Below are 15040 nucleotides of genomic sequence, written 5' to 3' on the forward strand. Positions count from 1 at the left end.
TGGTCAACTTCAAAAGGGGGTGGCGGAATGGAGAAGTCGGGGATAAGGTGTGCCAAAGCTGAAGATCCCATAAGGTAGTCCACAGTGCTAGTACCTCCTGAGCAAGGGAAGGAGGTGAGGGCGCCGGAGGAGGGCCATCGGGACATCTCGTTATAGATAACGAGACCATGTGCAGCTCCCAACTCTAAGAAATATCTCCTGGACACTGTGACCTCCTCACGGTCCTGTGATGATCGCTGCAGCCCTGTGTCAGTGATGTCCAGCTCCTGTAGTCTGATAGGGCCATCTAGATCAAGTAGTGGGACCTGCTGACTTCCCGTCCTGGCGTTGAAATCCCCGAGTAGGAGGACTTCCCCCAGCTGTGAGAACTCTATGATATCCTCATATAATGGCAAGTATGGTGACTGGTCATGCTGTGCGGCGTAAGGGGAGTGGCATGGTGCAAAATAACACAGCAATGTGGATGACTCTATCACTGCTAAGATGTAGCCGCACCCAAAGATATCGTGCATCCTTGTCCTTCCGGACGATGCTGAGAATCTGTCAGAGATGGGATCTAAAAAGGACAGCTACCCACCCAGAGCCACGTACTCCTCCTAATGTGCGGGTCTCGCCTCGAAAAGCTGACTCCTACTCATACCCGGCTACGTATGGTAAGCCCTTCTCAAGGCTCTGATGAGTCTCTCTAAAAAAAATGACATCCTTGCCTGTGAGAATCTCACTCAAGCCTCCTAGATTCGACCACAGCATGCCATTGAAGTTCCCTACTGCCAACCCCAGGTGTTTGGTCTCATAGACCCCGCGTCCCTATTTGGGACGGCACTCAGTGATAATGACTCTACCATCCCTGTAGATAGCCCACTTGCCTGCTCTGTGGGCCTCATGAACAGTCACCATCGCCTCACACCGGTGTGCCACCTGTGCTGGAGTGAGATCATCTCCCATGTACACCTGTGTGCCCTTGAGGGCAGCCCGCCTGTCTAAGAAGGCCTGTCTGCTGGCATCAGGGAATCTAATGATGAGGGGTCGCTCTCGTGTCATATCCTTTCCTGCCCTCCATGTGTCTTAAAAGGGGGGGGCGATCCAGTCCACTCCTAGCATCCGGCAAAGTGTCATGGCATCCTCCTTTGGGGAAGCCCCGCCTGTAGTCCCCCGTACTCGCACATGGAGGGCCCTATCCTTCCTGCGTTTCTCCTCCTCGAGAGTCTCATGTATGATGCTCTGCGGGGGTTTGTGCTTCTTCACCACCTCCATCCAATCTTTCTTTGTCGTCTGCAGTTCTTCCCGCAGCTTATCACTCGCAGCTTTCAACTGCTCCAAGTCAGTCCTTAAACCCTCCTGAATATTCAGTTTCCCTTCCTCCACTGTGTGGTCCTTGACCGTAGCCTTTAGGGCTTCCATTTCTGCTCGGAGTTCCCCTATCATTGGGGCAGCTTCTGGCATTCCTCTTTGTTGCAGTTGGGTCTCTTTCAACATCTGAATCACCTCTTCCTGGTGGTTCACTTGGGCTGTCAGTTCTTCAATCCTGTTGTTCTTTCCTTGTATCTCCTTGCAGAGGCCTTCCAACTGTTTTTCATGTTGGTTTAGGACCCTGTCTAGCACCTTCTTTTGTTCGCCTAGTAATTTCTTGGTGTTGTCCTCCACTGTCTTGATGTATGCCTCCAGCTCCTGTAGGTTCATTGTGTTATTTCCCCTAGTTGCTGCCTTGGGCCTGAGCAAGGGCAAGTGGGAAAAGGGAAGGCGGAACACGCAGTCGAAGTGCGCCTGTGTACAGCACGGGAGCAAGGGCAGGTGGGAAAAGGGAAGGCGGAACACGCAGTCGAAGTACGCCTGTGTACAGCACGGGAGCAGGGGCACAGGGCGGAACACGCAGTGAGTGGAAGTGCGCCTGTGTACAGCACGAGCAGGTCAGCACAGCAGCGCTGCCAGCACGGGTGCGCAGTGTAAGCAGGGCAGCGGCGAACAGCACGAGAGAGCGAGGGAGACCACCAGCGCGCAGCAGCGTGAGCAACGAAGGAGCAAAGGCGTCACGCCATGGACACTAGTGCGCAGCGCGCGAGAGAGAGAGTTGCTGATGCTGCCTTGTTTTTACCTTCATGAACAGATATTGGTGCATGAAGGAATCATATATCAAAGCAGTAGGAGTTGGACTTGGCTTTGAATTGCAGAAGGCAGAGTTCTTTTTCCAAGATGGAAATGTATGGAGCAATGTCGCATACTTAAGGCTTGATGGAGTAGTAAGATGGATTGGTGCTTCCATCTTTGCCACTTGAGAGAGAGAGAGAGAGAGAGAGAGAGTGTGAAGGAGCTTATAGGCGGCAAGCCACAGTCCATGCCAACGGGCAAAAGGAACGGCATTAAAAAAACGGTAGAAAATGGACACATCCAACGACAAAAAAACGAGCGCAGCCAGCAATGGCAGAAAATGGGCAGAAGCAACGGCGAAAAAAACAACCGTTGTAGCGTGCCGTTCCCAACCTGTCCCCGACATGAAATTTACATTCCGCCGTCCCCTCGTGACACAATTCGTCTGAACGTTCCCCCCGTCCCCAACTGTCACAAAATTTCTTACAGCTTCTATTTTTTTTTTCTATTGTTCATGTGTGGCATGTGGAGCCTGACATGACATACATGTATGGCTGGTGTAGCTTGACATGGTGTGTCTGTGTGGCATATGGAGCTTGACATGACAGTACATGTATGGCTGGTGTAGCCTGACATGATAGTACATGTGTGGCTTGTGGGGCCTCAGACGGTGTACATGTATGGCCCATGGAGCCTGACATGATGAAATTCTCTGGGACTAGCTATCTTGGAGATCTTTTGTATTTATGTTTTGGGAAGGTTCCGAAAGGATCATGAGCCCTGGACATTTTATTGGATACAACTGAGCAGATGGGTGTTTCTTCCAATATAATTGCACTCATGTGTGTGCATGACTTTGATTTTATCTTTGGATGACTTGTCTTGTTTGCTTGGACAATGCCTGAGATTTCTGCCTGTGTTGTCCATGGGGCTGGGGACGCCTGGGCACCCTGTGGACGTGTATGTGCACACCTGTTTGGGACTGGCAGGTGGTCTACATGTGTTTTGCAGGTGATAAGTATTCCCAAAAACTCAATTTACAGCTTTATGAGTTCACATGTTAATAGTTATCAGTGCAAGTTCACACTCACTTATAAGTGACAGGACAACTTATAAGTGAGTACACATTGAGCAGGACTTATTTAATACACGTGGCGGCCAAAATCTAGGCACTGGACATTATTTGGACCTCTTTCATGTAGGCGCCCCCTTTCTGGACCAGAAAAGCACACGTGTGGGCTATTTTCAGCAAGGAAACCTCTATTATTGAGAAAAACTCTAGATTGGAGGGGGGCACATGCTTTTCAGGGAGGGCTGGTCGGCTGGTTTTCAACCTGTTGGCAAGCTTCTACAGCCATCCATCGCGACTGAAGTTCACCGGATGCATGGGAGGTCCTGGCCGACTCTTTCTACATGTGTCACGATTGTGACGTTTGTGTGTATCAGATTCTCTCTTCATTGCTGATTCCTGTTTTGCAAATGCAAAGAGTAACCAGCCAAGGGAACCCCTGCCCTCGACTGGTTGCGACTCTTTGCCAAAGGATGTACCTCTTCATCAAATAGCCACATCCCTTCGACGAATGGTTGTATCCCTTGATGAATGGTTGTGCCTCTACATCGAATAGACACATCCCTTAGCCTAAAGTTGTACCCTTTCGTCTATGGTCATATCCTTTCGTTAAGGGACATGCCTCTTCAAATGTGTCTCTTCATCTCCTATATAAGAGACCTCTTGTACTCAGTTTAATTCAATTCAATCTTCTCTCAAGTGTTTTCCTGAAGTCTCTTGTTCTCTAAGTTAAGTACTTAAGTAGTACTTAGTACACAATATGAGGGATTAACAACATAATCCTCACAGTAGTATCAGAGCAAAAACTTTTCCTACCCGTGGGTTGTGAAGCCCTCACTCTCCCCGCGGCACTCCCCCTTCCACCCCTCTTCTCGGTGTTGTATGGAAGGAGCGGAGCCATGGTGGACCTGGCGTAGAGCTTTGCCCATGGTGATGTAAAATATTTTTTTTCCTCCCCCCGTGGGTTATGCGGGCCACTTAGCCTCTTTGCTCACCGTTCCCCCCCCTCGACAACCCACAAGTGTGTTGTATGGAAGCTATGGAGCGATGGCGGACTTGGTGTAAAACCCCCCTCACAGTGATGTAAACTCCCCCCCCCCCCCCCCCCCCCGCTCACGCAGACAGAGAGGCGATCTTCCACTTACCGGGCCACTGCAGGTGTACTTACCCTTCCGGGAGGCCATTGCCCCCTCGCCCCTCGCGCATGTGTAGGCCCCCTCCGGCTCTTAGGTGGGCAAGACATGTGGGCCCCCCCCCCTTCTCGCACACAGGAGCTACTTCTTCCTCCTTGCGCTGGTGGCTGCCCCTCTTCGTTGAAGACTGCACCTGGCCCGCTATGGCGTGCAAATGGTACCCCCTCCCTTGCTAGGTGGACCCCCCCCCCTCCATGCCCACAAGTGAAGCCCCCTCTCTCGTGCGATGGCTGCCCATCCCCCTCTCTGGATCGCGCCCTTTCCAAAGGGCACTACAAAAAAATAATAATCCCCTCTCTCTCGTGCGATGGCTGCCCATCCCCCTCTTTGGATCGCGCCCTTTCCAAACAGCACTACAAAAAAAAAAAAAAATAAATAAATAAATTGTACGCTGCTTAAACAAACGGGTCCAGCCCTAAGTTATTAAAAAAAAGCAACACGTCACTTTTTTAAAACAAAAAGAAGAAGTCCTCCAGCGTGCATACGGGCAATCACGTTCAAAACACAAACAAAATAAATACTCCCCACCCTCTTCTCACGCACGCGCGCGTGTGAAGAAGCCTTGAAGTTCGCGTTTTTTTTTTAAAAAAAATCACCCGAAGCACGGTTCTTCGGAGACAACCAGACACACATTATCTTCGTTTGAGCAACAACAGACTTGACATCGACATTCTTACCGTTCACAAAACAACCTTTTTCTTCGAATCAACATCAGCAACACAAGCAGCAACATGAAGCTTTCAGAAGGTCTCCCCTTGAAGAGCACTTAACCTCTTCAAAGTGGACTTCTCTAGTGGCACGAACTTCCGACCCTGGTCGAGCACTCGGTCGTGAAGGCCGCGATGATAGACAAGTTTTCCCTCGCGAGCCATGCCCTTCTACTTCGGAAGCCTTAATACCCGCTGAACAAGCTGAAGATTTAAGAAATTATGGTTCGTGTGTGACAACCCAAAAGCACACAACTCCTCCGGCCGTGATTCAAGCAAAAACAATGGCCTCGTCATCGCCCTTACAAACTGAAGTCTTTGTCTCTGACCAAAAAATCGATGCAGTGGTGGTGAATGAGAACCTTAAGTCAACTTTGAAGACTCAAGAACTTACCTTGAATGGTACAAGGGATATTGCGGACTCTTGCAGTATGACTTCAGTCGCTGCATATGAATATTTGAACAATACCTCTTCGGTGTCAACAACTCTTGAAGATTCCACTTGGCAAACAGATGAAGACATGTAGCAGTACCCTAATCTTCTTCAGGAGTTCTTTGACAAACGGATGTCTATCATTTGACACATGGGTTTTATTTTAAATGGGAGGGAATGTCAGATTGTGACATATGTGTGTATCAGATTCTCTCTTCATTGCTGATTCCTGTTGCAGATGCAAAGAGTAACCAGCCAAGGGAACCCCTGCCCTCGACTGGTTGCGACTCTTCGCCAAAGAATGTACCTCTTCATCGAATAGCCACATCCCTTCGACGAATGGGGATTAACAACATAATCCTCACAGCATGTTCTCCACTGCTGGCCGGCTGATTTACAGCTTGAACAAAGGCTAGGTTAAAAACAGAGAGGACGAGCTGGTCGTGGGCATCTAGACAGTTTTCCTTCCGATTGGGGGTTTGCAGGTTGTGCACAACTGCTGGTCTCTTTCTTCTAAGGCTATTGAGGGCTGGTTGACTGCTGAAAACAGCCTTTGAGGGCTGGTCGACTTGCTCTATGAGCCAGACAAGAAGAAGATGATGATGTTGAGTTGTCTCGGGCTGATGTGGGAGTGCTATGGGCTGTCCATAGTTGTCCTACATGTGCTTGATGCCAGGAATGCTCACTTGTGCTGAGAATTGTCAGCAAATTCAGTTTATGTGATGTTTTCTTGTTTTCATATTGTATAGGAAAAAACAGGTGCAGCCAGTGGTGAACCCGGGGCACCCGCAAAGTTGTATTGGAAGCAGACTCCCTTTTGGTGATCTAACCATAAAGGGGGGGGGGGGGGGGTCAGCCCATCTTCTGGCCCCTACTGTGGTGTACTGTGCAAATTTGTCATCTTGTTTTATCTGGCATGCTTATGTGTATTTTCAGATTTCATGATTGATTAGATTTTCCGTGTTCACTTGCCCTTCCGATTACACCAACCCATGTCGGAACGTGATCGCGTCTCGGGACGGCATTTCTGCTTCCCGTCCCCCCGTCCCCTCTGTCCCCTGTGACTATGGCTTGATAGCATCTTTCCACGATGTTAGCTCATCATGCGTCACATAGTCTACGGAAAAAACAAAGGCAAATGAGTCACGAGGAGTGAGCCTGCTGGATCGACGAGGACCGTCCAAGGGGTAGCACGGGGAAGCATGCTTGAATCACGCATAGTTTGTTGGTACCAACGGGGTAAAGGGTCCCTGGGTGGCTGTCAGGAGGAGAAAGGCTCCTCAAGAGGCAAAGTAATAGTTAACTGATGGGGTTCATGTGGCGCAATCGGAGAATCTTGTTCGGGTGGTAGGGGAAGCGGAAGGCGAAGTAAATCCCGCTCATCAAAGACAATGTCTTAACAAACGAAGACTTTGTTCGATCGAGGATCAAAAATTTTGTAAGCCTTTGATTCAAAAGAGTAGCCCACAAAAAATGAGCAACTCACTCCTTGGCTCAAGCTTACCCCTCATGTCATTCGATGTGTGTGTGTGTGTGTGTGTAGGCACGATATCCAAAGACACGAAAATGGAAAACAATGGGTTTTTCGCCATAAAATATATATACCGTCATAAGGCCAAATGAATCTGAACTTACGAATAATTTTAAAAAAGAAAGACGAGAAAGTAGTAATAATAACTTGCAAAAATAGACACACGCCCCCATACACACACACAAATTCTTTATTGAACCACAACAAAAGAATTTCTAACAAACAAGCGAAATAAATTTTTAATGACTAATTAGCAAAACGAACATTAAATGACCAATTCACTAAAACAAAACAAGTAAAGACAAGAATACAAAAAGTGTGAACTTTACCTCAAAGATTGTCCAATCATGTAGTATAAGATTATCTACTTCATCATGCATAGCATGGACTAGGTGCTACAACATCCCTACTCATGTCATCAGCACCCCAAAGTAGGACCTAGGTGCAGATGCCTCAAACGGGGTCGTGCGAGGGACAGCGACCGTGGGGCAACAGTTCAGAAGGTACATCGCAGTGTTGACCGATTCTAACCAAAGGCGTTCCAGCAGCTCTACTGCAAAAAGTATGGAGTGTGCCATATCCATCACAGTTCGGTTCTTGCGCTCGACCACTCCATTTTGTGAGGGGAAGTTGGTGGAGGTTAGTTGGCGTTGAATGCCCTGTTCTTGCAAGAACTTGGTAAAAGATAAACTCACCACCATTGTCACTGCGAGCAATCCCAATCAAGCGCCCATTTGGTTAGTGACTAACCGAACCCACGTGGAAAAGTATTGGAAGGCATCTGATTTATGCTTCAAGAAATACACCCACATGTACCTCAAATAATCATCTACAATCAGCATGTAGTAGAGAGAACCATTCAAGGAGGGGGTTGGGGATTGTCCAGCATGTAGTAGAGAGAACCATTCAAGGAGGGGGTTGGGGATTGTCCACTCAAGTTGAAGTGAATCAACCTGAGGATACCCTAAGCACGATGAGTAGCATGGTGTGGGAACGGTGAACGATGCTGCTTACCCATTTGACATGGCTGGCAGACATCCTTAGTTTGTTTGAGGCCGGGTATGCCTTCAACCACCTGGTCTCTAGACAACTCATAGAGTGTCATAGGGCAAGTGACCATAGCGATAGTGCCATAGTCGTTCAGTGTCCGAAGGAGCTTTCGTTACATAGACACGAACCCCCCCTTGTGTGTACATGTTGCAAAAAATAGGAGAGATGAAAGTTTTATGCATAAAAAACCCACGAAACCGACAAAGTATGGAAAAAATGTTTAAAACAAAAACAGTATGATGTATTATCATCATGTATCCTCATTCCTGCAGCCTACTTAGTACTTACTACTGCTTGCTGCTTGCAAGTTGCAAGTGAACATTGAGTGACCAATGATTGTTGAAACTTGAGAAGAGAGAAAATCAATTAAAAGGATAGATGATAGATGACATAGATCATAGATCATAAGACCCGCCGTGCAATTTTGCAAAAGTGCTCTCAAAACTCAAATGGCACCAAGTCCAAAAGACTCCAGTACAAAGGAAGACTTGTGGGCTTGAGGGGCCGAGCTAGACCCAACACCAATGGTGTTGGAACTAGGCAAATCAACCTGACTCTACATATCGGGAACCTCTTCCATCCTGGCCCTTTTGCTTTCATCCTCTAAATCATCCTGGGTATCATCACCACCACCCCCAATTCCTTGCATATTTGCTTTCATCCTCTAAATCATCCTGGGTATCATCACCACCACCCCCAATTCCTTGCATAGCCTCCTGTTCTCTCTTCCATGGCTGAAGAGAGGCTTTCAAATCTACAGGGACTCTAGGACACGGACCAAAACCTTTCCCCTTCAATCCCGAGAAATGGGCCTCTATCTTGACTGTAGAACCACCTGATACTTTGTCACGGTGCTTGCATTTCCATTTTTCTGTGCCTGAACCCCCGTATCTGCCAACGGGGGTTACATGGGTCCACACAATATCCCTTGCCCTCGGCATTTTGCCAAAAGAGGGGAGAGATTTGGGGCAAGCTGATGCAAAAAGCCCAAAATTCAGAATCTGAAATTTACAAAGAAATTGCACAAAATCATAAAAATTGGAAGTGCATGGGACCAATGTGTCGGTTTCCAAGCAAGTAAAATATCTGGCGAGACAAGTTCATTTTGGTAGCTGGAGCTATGGACTGGATGTGTTCCAAGTCTATTACTTGGTGTAGCACAAATTATGGACAGGATGAGTTCCAAGTTCACTGTTCGAGGTTTTGGGACGTGATGTGTTCGCAGTTCACTGTTGGGGGATTATGGGCGTGGTTTGTCCTATAGCTCATCATTCTATATCATAGTCACAGGGGACGGAAGGGACGTCTGCTTGGAACGCGAGGACGCCGAATCGGGACGGAACAGCGACACGGACGGACAAGGATGGACGGATGTCTCCCACGACGCGTCACTCACACGGGACGGGGACGGGACGCCGCAAGAACGGGGACGCCGGTGGGGACGGCTCTGTGGGGGGACGGCAGAGAGCCGTTGCGTTTTTTTCTGGCTGTTCTTTTGCCGTTGCGCTCGCCGTTTTTGGCCGTTGCGCTTGCCGTTTCTAGCCGTTTATGGTTGTTGGCTTGGCCTTGGGCCTTGGCCCTTGAGCCTTGAGCCTTTGAGGCTTGGCCCTCTCTCTCTCTCTTGCCCTTGAGGCTTTCCTCTCTCTCTCTCTTGCCTATCTATATAAGAACAAGCCTCTACAAGGCTACAAGCACACACAACTCTCAAGGCTCAAGCTTTCAAGCTTCTTCTAGCTTCCAACTTCCAAGTTCCAAGCCTCTAGGCTCTCACACAAGGCCCGCGGGCCGCCGCCCTACTATCTAGATTCTAGACTCTCTCTCTCTCTCTCTCTCTCTCACCTCTCCCTCAAGCCTCTTGAGTCTTCCAACTTCCAAGCCTCTAGGCTCTAGGCCTCTCTCTCTCTAGGATCTAAGCCTCTCTCTCTCTCTCTCTCTCTCTCTCTCTCTCACCACTCCCTCAACTTTCAAGCCTCTAGGCTCTAGCCTCTAGGCCTCTCTCTCTCTCTCTCTCTCTCTCTCTCTCTCTCTCTCATTCCTCAAGGCTCAAGAGTCAAGCCATGTTCAACCATGGCATCCTCCTCACGTGCCGGGGCTTCTCGTAGAAGGACAACGGGATGGACATGGTGGAAAGAGGTTAACTACACCCCATCCGCTCATGGAGGTGGTTCTCGGCCATGGGTATGCAAGCTTTGCCCGTACCGGTGAACGGGTGGCGCCGACAAAGTGCGAGCCCACCTCTTGCACGAGAGTGGGCATGAGGTGAGGTTTTGCACGAATGTCACGCCCGAGAAGAGACGGGAACTTCTTGACAAGCTTAGCGTCTACGAAGCGGTCGAAGCGACAAGAAGGACACCACGAGTGGCCGTGGATCCCGCGACAATGGGGAGAGGAACTCAAGCCTCTACAATGGAGTCATGTGGTGGATCGGGATCATGCACACCATCACCTTCACCATCAAGTCAGAATGTTACTCCATCCACAACACCGGCACCCTCCATCTCCACGGCCTCTCAACCATTACATGGCCCACGGCGACAATCTACACTTGGGGAGAATTGGAACCCCAAGTTGAAGGAGGAGGTGGATGGCGGAGGCCCGCTTCTTCTTCCACGACCACATTGCCTTTCAAGCGGCTAGGTAAGTGCGATCATTGCCAATTCATCATCCTAGTCCCCTTCTCATTAGTAAATTACTTTCTTGAATAGGTCAGTATACTTCAAGGTCATGGTTAAGAAGATGGGGGAGTATGGCTCAACCTATACCCCCCCCTCATCCGAGAGCTTGCGCACTACATTGCTTGAGAAGGAGAAGCGCATTGTAGAGCAAGCGGCCGACAACACAAAGCGGCAATGGGAGAGGAACGGAGTCTCCCTCATTGTAGATGGATGGAGTGACACGCGCAATAGGAGTATTCACGGCATGGTTGCATATTCCCGCAGAGAGATGTACTTCATCTCATCTCATGATGCATCCGGCACTGGGAAGAGCGAGGATGTGCTTGCGGCGGAGTGGGCTACCACCATGGAGATCGTTGGCCCTGAGCATGTAGTGGGCTTTGTTGCGGATGGGGAGCCTTCCAATAGGGCGGCGGGAGCTATTCTCCAAGGTATGTATGGACATGTCACGGTGTCCTTTTGTATGGCTCATTGCCTAAACAACCTCCTCAAGGACATCGGGGCATTACCATGGATCAGCCCGCTCATTGAGAAGGCCAACACCATGGTCTCCTTTGTCCTCAACCACCAAAGACTTCGGCATGAGTTCAACAAGAGGTCCTGTCTCTCTCCCCTCAAATATTCCGACACGCGGTTTGCCTACAACTTTCTCATGTTGGGCCGGTTGAAGGATTGTAGCGGTGCTTTGAGGGGGCTTTTCCTTAGCGACGAGTTTGTCGCCATGCAAGAGTCCCATACAAACACTGGCCAAGAGTGTAGGCTATACGGGCGGATGACGCCTCTTGGTGGGAACGTGTGAAGACCACAGATGCTATGGTGAGGCCCATAGTCCACCTATTGAGGATTGTAGACACTATGCAACCATGCATAGGCAAAGTCTACGAGGCCATGGATCGCATGATAGAGAAGTTGAAAGACTTCGTGCCTGACGAAGACAGATACGAGGAGATCCATGCCTTGTGTCTAGGAAGGTGGAATTCCTACTACTCTCCATTGCATACAGCAGCTTATGTGGTGGACCAAAAATTCCAAGGCAACAAGCAGGAGAGCGACCGAGAGGTGAGCGCTGGATAGAGGATCATCTTGGATCGTCTTGTGCCTGATGCATCGGTTAGGCGCAAGATCAGGGACCAGCTTTCGATGTACACGTCATTTCATGGCTCATGTGAAAACCCCTTTTTTGAAACTTTGAAATTTTAAAAGCACCCCTTTTGTAAATACGGAAGTAATAAAACTACCCAAACTTACAATTTTTTTACTTTCTCAAATTAAAACCCCCTCATGTATGTAAATGTTTTTAGTCCATGAAAACCAAAATCCCTTCTATCAATTTCACATGCTATCATACATATGAGGTATAGTGTGGTGAGGACAAGCACACTGTTGTTTTGGAAATGGTAAGACTATCAAGAGTTGCTCCAAGATTAAAAAACAATCAATGGACCATCCATGATTCTTGTATGGACATGGACTAACAAATTACCCTCGTGGAGCTTTACCATACATAGAACACACTTCCTCCGGAAAATTAATTGTTCATCTCCAACAGCAAGAGAGTGTAAGAACACAAAAATGTAGAGACTCGAATCAACATACAAAACATACCCCGTTTCTACCATATCTCAAGGTGCCTCCAGAATGCTCTCCCTCTCTTAGTGAATCATGACCCACTTCAGGAGGTAAGTAGGCACCACCTGCCATAGTTAATCCACCTACGTATGTACACAGCAAAAAACCCATGTAAGATATCATCAGCAAGTAGTCTCAGACACATTACGAAGATTTCAACAAATTTTGCTTGTATGAGGCAAGGCCATGCATTGTCTTCATCAAATATTTTAGGGAAGCCATTGATGGGGTTAGGCTCTAGGCAAAAATCAGATGAAGCATCATCACCATCATCGTTTTCGATACTTTTTAGGTCTTGGAATACATTAAATGCTTTTTAATTCTAAGTTATTGTGCTTTCCATATTTATGGTATTTATATTTTTTCAAACAGGTATTTCCACCCAAAATTGCACCATTTGAGAGCCTGTGGGCACATCACAGAACCTAAAAACCCCTTGTAAGGATGCCTAAGTGTAAGCACAGTAGGTGGGCTACCATGTGGCACGTTGGTCTGACTGACCAGCCAGCTAGTTGCAGCAATCTAACAGCTGGTTGCAACAGTTCACTGCACTTCAAACAGCCAGAACCAACTGGCTGTAGATGGTTAAAGCTGTCTGCAGCTCGCTAAAAGATGGCCACAAAGAAGTAGTCATTGAGGGCATTAAAAAGGTGAAACCCAAAAAAAAGCTGAAGCGATGTCCATGCATCTTGAACCTAGAACTTCGTCCTCCCCTCCCAGATCTTGCTGATACAGGAATTCCCATCATGATCACGGGTCAAAGAAGCACAAGTTCTGGCCGTTAAATTTCGCTTTCTTCTCCATCGCAACTGGATGTGCTGGAATAAGCTCTGACTGAAGCAAGTGACCTAACATTAAGCTTTCTGCAAACTGAATTGGTCAGAATCCAGATATTCTGGGAGTTACATTGACACCCTGCTCGCTCCCTGCTCCTGCAATAATGGTGAATGTGCTTGATCATACATGCAAAAACAGCTCACATGCTTGATCATCCGTGGCAAAACAGCTCACCGGCTTGGGGGATGTGAGAATCTAGTTAGTCATCCATTCTGCCATGGGAAAATGGCTCGCTTTGGATGTGAGAGGATGGCTTACCACATCCGTCAGCGTCAGGAATCATCAACATTTTCAGAAAGAGAATCTGGCTGCTGTCATTCATTTTCAACCACTCCATTCTCCTCGGAAACTGAGCTGTCAGGCAGTACTCATTTCTCCCATCATATCAACTAACTAATTTTCCTACAAATCTGAGCTGTCAGACAGCAATCATTTCTCCTGTCACATCAACCTGAAAATTTGAGCTGCTCCCTCTGTCCTAGACGTCAGGGAATGTACATGGGTTGTACATTCCCTCTCTCATCATGACCTCGAGTCAGAGCATGACGGCCGGTTTCATCATGCCCTCCCTACTCCATCATTCGCTGAGGCTGGTTATGGGACATGGTGTCCTCGTCAGCGCAGCCCCGTCTGGCTCCCGGAAGGGTGCCCGTCTTGACAGCCCACCAACACGGCACAGGGGGTTCCTACTGAGGGATAGGACATGTGATTTAGGGCTTTGCAATGAGGTAGATCGAGTGTTAAATGAGATCAACATCTAGTTTCGGAGCTTGAACAGTCTGCGTTTCAGATTCATGCGCACAGTAGTTTAGAGAGGGCACTTACCAAGGTCTTGTGCGAGTAGCAGTGTTTTCCAATGGAGCTAGGCCTGGATAGCAGGCGAAACACGTCTCTCGCACCTTCTCTCTCTCTCTCTCTCTCTCTCTCTCTCTCTTCCCCCCCTCTCACATTACTTTTTCTTTCATATTCTTCATCATCTCTCTCCATGGTGGCTTGGCCATATGACTTTAAAGGCCTTATCATCATCATCTCTCTCCATGGTGCAAAGTTAGACCACCTTGGTGTGTGGAGTAACCTTTTTACTCATAAGTACTGGTGGCACAATTAAATTGGTAGGGGTTTGGTTTGTAGCTGATCTCAACCCAGTCATTTTGAAATAATGCCAATTTTAAGTAGAACAGAGTGAAATTTTAGCTCCTAGCTTGGTAAACAAGCATCCTGCATGTTTTGTCTTGATGCTCTTAAATCTCTCGTTGTATGACCTTTTTGGCTCTTTCACTTTTCATGGCTACAGAGCTCTTGAGGAAATCTACTAAAAACAAAATTGATTCTTGTGAGATAGGATATTGCTTGTTAAAGTTTAAAATTCTATAAGTAATTATTATTACCAAAGAGCTACACGAAAGTTTCCTTAATATGCAAAGAACCTTCTACCACACACACACACAAGAACTAAGGATGGCATGCATTGGTGGAGTCTATTGATCTAAGTGCTCAAACGTTTGCTAGACACTTAAACTTGACCATTGTTCTCCATGGGCAAGCTTACACCCGATTGCTCCTTTAAATGCATCTCAATGCTTACATGGCCCTAGTCTCAAAACATTATGCTACACACTTAAACTTGGCCATTGTTTGCCATGGGTAAGTTTACACCTAATTGCTCCTTCAAATGCATCTCAATGCTTACATGGCCCTGGTCTCAAAGCCTTGCTTGCCCACATTCACGAATCCACACCTATCAATTGAGCCATTAAATCCATTTATGAGCAACAAGAGATAGGCTTGCAAGCATATCAAGAAAGAAGAACAACATGACTAACATCATTGG

At 47.8% G+C, this 15040-nt stretch overlaps 1 protein-coding gene across 1 annotated transcript in view; it reads right to left on the reverse strand.

The window, feature by feature from the left end:
- The window catches only part of LOC147609028 (RNA-binding protein 1-like), a 54250-nt gene extending 40056 nt beyond the window's left edge, over positions 1-14194 (reverse strand). The window contains exons 1-2 of the mRNA XM_086788760.1: positions 14035-14194; positions 12349-12455 (exon numbers count right to left, since the gene is read on the reverse strand). Of these exons, the coding sequence (XP_086644886.1) occupies positions 12349-12444 (96 nt within the window). The 5' untranslated portion in view covers positions 12445-12455; positions 14035-14194. The remainder of the gene's footprint in view (positions 1-12348; positions 12456-14034) is intronic.
- Positions 14195-15040: the final 846 nt, after the last annotated feature.

The sequence above is a fragment of the Cibotium barometz genome, chromosome 52, assembly GCF_041138505.1.
Source record: "Cibotium barometz isolate CiBa-2024 chromosome 52, ASM4113850v1, whole genome shotgun sequence".
Classification (NCBI taxonomy): domain Eukaryota; kingdom Viridiplantae; phylum Streptophyta; class Polypodiopsida; order Cyatheales; family Cibotiaceae; genus Cibotium; species Cibotium barometz.